This window comes from Oxyura jamaicensis, chromosome 2, assembly GCF_011077185.1.
Source record: "Oxyura jamaicensis isolate SHBP4307 breed ruddy duck chromosome 2, BPBGC_Ojam_1.0, whole genome shotgun sequence".
Taxonomy (NCBI): domain Eukaryota; kingdom Metazoa; phylum Chordata; class Aves; order Anseriformes; family Anatidae; genus Oxyura; species Oxyura jamaicensis.
In genome coordinates this window covers 46,407,464-46,415,405 of record NC_048894.1, presented here as the reverse complement: position 1 = coordinate 46,415,405, position 7,942 = coordinate 46,407,464, and the positions used below count along the sequence as shown (strand labels likewise).

Below are 7,942 nucleotides of genomic sequence, written 5' to 3'. Positions count from 1 at the left end.
CCCCCGGGCACGGTGCGGGTGGTACCGGGAGCAGAGCATAGGGAAGGGAGGAACACATGGGTGGCGGTGTTAATTCTTTAATAAGTACACTTAGCCACCAGAGGCATAAAACAGGAGTTACAATTACCAAAATACATGTATTTCCAAGAGATGTAAGTGCTCAACTTGCATAGAAAAACCTGCTGTGGAAGACACTGGAGTAGAGGAAGGCTTCCCACGGCCGCCACAACCATGTCCCACCACAGAGGAAAACCTCACCCTGGAGCAGCAGCAGGAGCCCCAGCCCAGGAAGGTGCCCTCACGGCGATGCCTTCACCGGGGGGAGCATCCTCGAGGGCCCCCAGCCTTCCCCGAGGCAGCCACCGCACACAGGGCTGGGGGCGAAGGCACCACGGCACGGGGGGCAACAGGCACACAAAGGGGAGAGGAGGGGAACCGGGGGTTTGGTTTCAATTTCACGGAAATCACATTTGGTCTCGAGCTGGCGGGTGGTAATTGAAGTATGAGATCTGTGGCAGAGCCAGCAATAAAGGACGTTTCTCCAACTGACGAGGGCTTCTGCCACGCTGTATCGAGGCAGGGCAGGAGGTAGAGCGAGGATGTGAAGGAAATACTCTGGGTTCCTGATGTGTTTCCAGCTCCTGCCCCGTGGCTGGGATGAAAATGTGGGAGGGTGTAGGGGAAGGAGTGGGGCAGCCTCACCCCTCACTTCTTGCTGCTTTCCAGTTTCAGTTATTAAAAAATAAGGAAAAACAAAACAAAACAAGGAAATGCCAGCACCTGAGGGGCAATGCAGGAGGTGGGACATGATGAGGTGCACCAGCCCGGAGAGCAGAGGCTGAAACACGCCGCCTCAACCTGCGTCCACCCAAAGCATCGAGAGCAGCACCCGAGGAGCATCACCAAAACATGGCACGGGGCAGTTTTTCCCAAACTGAGGCCCTCACGAGCTCGCCTTGATGCAAGCTTCACGCTGGCACTTTCAGGCCATCCAAGAACAATTTTCCAGACCGTGCCCGAGAGGCGAAGCACGCGGCTCCGCCGAGGCATCAGGCACGTCTGCAGGGCGTCTCCTAACGGGGCCAGCACCAGCACTGCTCCCGCTCGGTGAACGGGGGCCGCGACTGCTCCTGGCCCAGCTCCAGCCACCTGGAAAACACCACCAAGAGCAGCCCCCCCCTGCAGTCACACACCGTGGACGTAGCCATCAAATTACCTCCAAGTGCTCTGCTCCCAAAGCTGCCGGTGCAGGTTTCCAGCCCCGACCTCGGTTCTCCTGCAGGACCCCGCAGCACCATTCCCACCCCACGCACAGGGCAGCAGGGGCAGAGCAGCTCACAGGGAGCAGACAGAGGCTGAGCAGCACGCCAAAATTAGGAAAGGTGAGCTAGTCTTAGTGTCCTCCTTAAACATCCCTTCCTCTCCCTATAGGAAATCCCTTACAGATCTGTGTATGTCCCTGATGTCCCTTTAATGCTCTTGTTTGCAAATACCTCCTCTTTTCTTTTTTTTTTTTTTTTTTTTTTTTTTTTTTCCTGGTTTTCACCCAAACTGTGCTCCTTACCGCCACCAGACTCTGTTTGTTACCACATTTTCATCCCCAGAGCTCCTTTATCACTGTCATGAAAAAAAATAAACTCTTGCACAAATTCCACCCGGTACTGCTTCAATAAATAATAGAAACTTAACCTAAGTCTCCCACAATTCCTCCCCGACTCCTTCATCTTTCTCTCTAGAGAAAGCAATTATCTTTGTTCCACGTTGCTGGGAGGGGGCCTCGAAGCCAAGCACAACCTCAGGTGGAAACCCAGGAACACGTCTCCCCGGTACCCTGCAAAATTCGCTGATAATTAAGATGACGGAGATGACGTGAAGAAGAAGAAAACAAACAACAACGAAACAGAGGAATATTCCAAATATAAAGCTGCTGTAACTGATGACCGGCGTGTGCAGCCTGTGGTCCCCACATGCTCTTGCTGTGACCACTGCCACCTGCAGCAGCATCCTCCTTGGGGCACACGTCGTCCTTCTCTGTGCTCACACCGTCCACCAGGAGCTGGCTGCAAAATTAGCTTAGGGAGCCGCTGATTAGCAGCAAACACTGTCAGGACAATGTTAGACGAAGGATTAAGAGGCAATGTCCGTTCCCAGCTCCCTCCAGCTACCAAGAGAAGGAAAAAGAGGCGCAAGCAGAGCAAGCCCAGAGAGCGGTGGGGTGCGGATGCCTCCCTCTGTGAGTGCAGGGACAGCCCTGACATTCCCACAGCCCGGCACCCAACCTCTGCCAGGAGCCCAAACTCCGGCATCCTTCGCAGACCAGAGCTGGCGTCCGCGGGCTGAGCTCCAAAGGAGGTGTTTTTAGCAAAACCTTCAGAGCCGGGCTAACGCGGCCGTCACGCCACGCTTACCGCGCAGGCTCTGAGTGGCTGTAAGGACACAAGGGCACACAGACCCCTCCTGGCTGCACCTGCTGGGACCACGCTGGCAGCTTGCCTTAAAGGCCACGTTGGAAATGCTCAGTACAGCAGGCGACACGGGTCAGGAGAGGAGCTTATGAATCTCACCGCTTATAAAGCTTTGGCTGGAGATTTGCACTGCTTCTGCTAGTGCCGTACCTGGCTCCCCGATAAATACTCCTGAATTATTTTCTGCACCAAAAGTACATTAAAAACAAACCAACCAACCCCAAACCCACCCTACCTCTCTCCAGCGCGAGTAGCTACTAGAACAAAAGAACCTGAAACCGTCCCTTGACACCTCCGAGGACGCTTTGCTTATTCCTGTAACACCTGGATGGCGACGTCTCGAGCCAGGAACTGCTCGATTTCTTCTTGGGTCATGATCGCGGATGCGGGGGCTGCTGCTGCCCCAGCCGGCGGCGGGCTCTTGCAGTCCAGGTTTGAGAAAGGACTGAGCCATGCTAAGGAGAAAGCACCGCCGAAGGCCGCTTTCATCCCTTCCCAGCCGCTGATCTTCTCCCAGGTGGGCTTCTGGTTTTTAAGACGCTCAATACCCTGCAAGAAGAGAAAAGTTTAAGGTTGTTTCATGTACAAAGCAGGTATTTGGGCAACAACCACTGCGGCACGGCGTTCACAGATCAACTAACAAGACAGACATCCTGATTTACCAGGGGTTTCATCCCTCTGTTTGACAACAAAACCCTTGACACGACGCAGCTCATGGAGAATCCAAATCCCAGCGAACTATTTGGCATTATGTTGGCATTACTTTTTATGGTGAAAAGATGGCTTCTAAAATGCTACTCCTTTTTTTATACTTGGGTCTCTTCTCCCAGTGCTTTTTGAATCCCTTCAGCAAGTAATGAAGTAAAAAAGGTGGAATTTCAGGTTGCATTTTTTTTTTTCCTCCAGGAGTTCAGATACAGGCAGAATAGCGCGGCTTTTTCCCGTCACCAGGAATTTTTCTTAGGCCAGATCAAGGCTTGGCCCCTGAGGCTGACATGACAACAAGCTTACTCTGCACCAATTAAGGGCGAATATTTAGGAACACAGTTTCTATCTAGCAAACTGTCCAAGGCCAATTGCAGTGCAAGGCTGATACCCACTGGGATGCGAGGAAGCCTACATCGATGTCAAAGCAGGACTGGCAATTTTGTCTTTCCTTGGGCAGCCAGCTCCAACTCTTCCTCTCTCCAAGAGCATCACTAGAGTACCCGTTTTGACCAGGTCCGTCGTATTTTGGGGCCAACTTTTTATTTCTGGTAGTCTTTTCCACGTAGAACTAAGGGACTCGTAACATTTATTTTTAAGGCTACCCCAAGAGAAGCAGGGCCCACATTTTTACACCCATCTTCTCCATCACGCAAGAGAGGAGTCACATTTACAGGCGAGCGTGATACGATGCAGGTGACAACGCAGAAACTTTCCTCTTCGAGAAGCCAGGGTACCGGATCGAGGCTTTGAGAAATTCAAGGGAAGATGAGCAAGGTGAGTTAAAACCATTTAAAGCAACATTTTAGAACAGGCGGATGAAAAGCACGCGTTCTAACTCCGCACGCTTTCTCTAAGCACCCACAATCGTTTCAGAAACTTGGCAGGGGAAAAAAAACCCAACTGCATGCACCATCCCAGCAGCACCCCAGCCGGGCTCACAGCAAGCCCTGTGAGTAACGCGACGTTTTAATAAAGCGCCAGCTCGGCTTTGCAATAACATCGAGTGTGCAGGAGCAGGCCCAGGAGAAAAAGCGCCGTAAACAGAGAAATTAAATGCAGAGCTTTTGCAAACATGGCTCGTGCCGCATGTCCCCTGCTGACGTTGGAGCAGGGAGGAAGACTCGGTCACTGCTTAAGCAAAGGAAAGATTTTGGTGCTCAGCTGCTCCTTGGCAAGCCGCAGAGGCTGCTAGCGTGTTTGAGACAAACCACGGCCGCAGCGTTTGCTGTGTGAGCTGCTGGAGAGAAGGAAAACGAGCAGCACGGGGCAGGAGCAGGAGCAGACAGTAGGCGTTCGAGCTCTTCCCCGGCAGCACAAGCTTTAATCCTGCCTTCAGGCACAGACGTGTAACCCAGTTTGATCCATGCTGCTGTATAAATCAGGAATAAGGATCTTTAAGGCTTCTTGGCAGCACTCCCCTCTCCTCCCTCCCCCAAACCCATCATTCGCCCACTCTGGCTAGCACCTGCTAATCGAGGCGATAAGCAGGGTCAGCCCGAGGCTGCAGCGATGCCAGCTTAGGGAGCAGGTAATTGGAGAGGCTAGGGGCGTACTTTCTCTCTCCTTGCCCAGCCTTGCTAATCCCTTCAGGGCACATATTCGAAATGAGCAGAACTTGCAAAAATCGTATCCTGTTCCCGTCCTGGCTGCCCGCCCTACAGGCGGCAGGGCGTGAGGAAGGTTACGGGAAGGGAGGGAAAGATAAAGAAAGGTTTCCAAGATATCCAAGTTTAATTTGTGATGAGCAAGCAGAGATAGAGACTGGCGGGGGAAAAAAAAAAATCATAATCGGTCACTTATTGCTTTACCAACGTTGTGTAATTTGCCTTAAAAAAATCACCCAAATTGTAACCTGGTTTTGGCTTTAAAAATAAAGTTTAAAGGGGAAGGAAGAACGCACAACAGCTGAAGACCTGACTGCTTGTCGCGGGGAGCAGCGGTGTGCAGGACAGCTCGCGCGTGTTAGAAGAAACGCGTTCGGTTGCTTTAATACACTTGTAACATCCAGAAGGAAAGCGCAAACAGAACCGCGAACATTGCGACCATTCGTCAATTACGGGTGAGATACAGGAAGTGTTGCTCAATATCTGAGAGCATGATCAAGGCAGGCTTTCCTGGCAGTCCCTCCCGGCCCTCTGCAACAGCGGGCACAGGAGCTCCATGCATCCATTTCTGCTTACAGCGCCCCCAAACCTTCAGAAAAAAAAAACAAATAAAAAAAGAAGAATAGCACGGCCATGATTTAGGAAAAGCCAGTTTGGAAAAGAAACTGCCACAACCTACGCAGCGTTGTTCTCGTAGGACATGGGATCAGTTAAGCAGCTTATCTGTAGCCTGGGATTTCTCCAACTTCCAGCTTTGCCTGCCGTAATGAATGGGCAAAGGCACGTCTCCCGCAGAAGTGCTCTGCCTCTCATCAAGTCTGTCCTCCCATTTCTCTTGGCCATGCCACAGCAGAACCAGCACCTGAAATCAGGTAGTCCTGTCCAAGAAAATACAGGCCAGGAAGCCTGCCTTTCTCATGTTGGTACTGACCCCAGTTAGTGCCATTCAAATTGCATCAAATCCCACCGTCACATCGTACAGTGCAAGTAAAACAGAGGGCCCCCCGTCACTGGGGTACACACAACAGGCATCAGAGGACGTTTCTGCAAGCTGTGATGGCACCTCACTGAAAATTAAGTTTGTCTGAAAATGTCAACACTGTATCATACAACACTTCGCACTAAACACTTTGCATTTGTTTGAAACAATAAGTAATTACATTTTTTCCGCAACGACCTCAGTGCCAGAACACAACCAATCTTCCTCCAAAATACATACTAAAGAAGGGTAAATATAACACAATTGTAACATCAACACAATTTTAAAGCAATGAACCACCCTGTGAGACGCATTAATTTCTCACCCATCTAGGTGACTAAAGCCAAAAGCGAAAGTTCAGAAAGCCATTACAGATTCCCCCAAAGTTTAAAGTGAAGAAAGAAAATAAGAACAGCAAACATTTTTTTTTTTTTTGGAAAAGTTTTATTGCATTTGTTTTCCATATGGAAGCATTGACAGATTGAAAAGATGCAGCATTCACATTACTTCCAAAATGAGACATCCACTAAATTTCTCCTTCCCTGACTTCCCTCCCTTCCCCAATGGCTTTGAAGCAGTCTAAACAGGTCATCTTCCAAAAATACGATTTTATTTAAACCAAGGAAAGAAAAGATTCCCTGGAATTCATGGACACTGCCGATTTGCATTTTTCCTTTGTTCGCAATATTCTGATGAGCCTACGGGAGTCGCGATCCAAAAATATAATAAAATTCCTACCTGAACACAAGATGCCCGTTGCAGTTATACATGGCTTAGCTTTACCCGTTTCTGGAATGCCTTCTGTCCCTCCCACTTTCACCACCACACGGCTCCTAACAGTATGCATGCTCCTTACCTTCAGCATTTCCCAATTTGAAGTACATACGCACATGTGTGCATCTACACACATACACACGTATGCATAAACGTGAGAAAAGATTTACAAAGCTCTAAAACCAGGGCAATGCTAAGAATAGAGCCTCAATCGCCCTGGTGTACCTACACATCCTGTCAATATTAGTCTTTATAGTAATCTGTCTGCCTCTGAGCATTCACGTCAGTTTTTCACATTAACACTGTTAAGCAGGCATTGCTCTAACAACTCATTTACCAAGACAAACACACACAAACAAGATGATCCTGCTACTCTAACACTTGAAAATTAGATCTCTTTCTTTCTTTCCTGCAAATATAAGGCATTTAAAGAAATCCAAACAATCTTCTTCATCTGCCACAGTTACCCTAAGACAGCAACAATGTCCTGTGCACAAGGGAGGGAACAGACAAAATAATGCCAGAAAGATGGAACCAATTCCAAGGCTGGAAGGAAAAAGGGGGGGAAAAGTGGTCTTGGCAACATTTGTTTGCAATACTTCAACTGTGTGTGATCACCAGGTCAACTGGCTCTCTTGCTGTGTCGTGTTCTTGTCTCGCACCTTTTGATAAAGTGAAGTGTCTACTTCCCAGTTCAAGTTCACTTATGAAAGAGCGACGCGCTCCTTCAGGAAGTCCAAAGGTGACTGTGTAGGACTGTTGGCACTCGTATGTCTTCCACAGAGCTCATCACAGTCAGCAGACAGCATGAGAATCTATTCAGAAGAGGTGGGTCACAACAGAGAAAGGATCCCCTCCACATTAGTTATGCCATACAGAAGCAGAGAGAAACAAAGGCCAGTAGAGTTAACAAGATTAAAGAAATAATAATAATAAAAAAGAAATGAAGAAAAAAAAAAAGAAAAAGCAACAGCAGCAGGTTCAGCCAGAGATATAGAATTATCGAAAATAGTGGAATACAGGGCTTTTTTTTCTCTGCAATTATCAGCCATTCAATAGACATAAAAAAAAGTTCGTTTTGCTTTTTCTTTTAAACATTCATGGAAAATTTATAACAGTAGTGCTGTAATATGTTTCTATCTTAGTGGAAATGCTGGTCAAGAATTCCTCAGACCACATACTGGTACGGGTCTGCTTTTCCTTGGTCTGGTGTTGCGAATGGGCTAAGCCATGCTATAGAGAACGGATGGCCAAATACTGCTTTCATGTTCATCCATTTTGTTTTTTTAGCCCATCTTCTCTCTTCCTTTTTCAACTGTTCTATTCCCTGAAAACAGAAATATCACATTTTCAGTCAAACACTCAGCTTTTGTAGTTCTGGGTTCGTGGAAAGCTCTACTCTCAATTACCCC

At 48.5% G+C, this 7,942-nt stretch overlaps 1 protein-coding gene across 4 annotated transcripts in view; it reads right to left on the bottom strand.

Annotated features, from left to right (window-relative positions):
- Nucleotides 1-1,527: 1,527 nt before the first annotated feature.
- ZDHHC3 (zinc finger DHHC-type palmitoyltransferase 3) overlaps nt 1,528-7,942 on the bottom strand; it is a 28,785-nt gene continuing 22,370 nt past the window's right edge. For 2 of the 4 annotated variants that reach the window (XM_035318029.1, XM_035318030.1), the window contains exon 7: nt 1,528-3,014. In XM_035318029.1, coding sequence (XP_035173920.1) covers nt 2,775-3,014 — 240 coding nt within the window. In that variant the 3' untranslated portion in view covers nt 1,528-2,774. Of the gene's footprint in view, nt 3,015-6,177; nt 7,858-7,942 lie in introns of those variants that run through there. The other 2 variants (XM_035318031.1, XM_035318032.1) reach the window with 2 other exon arrangements.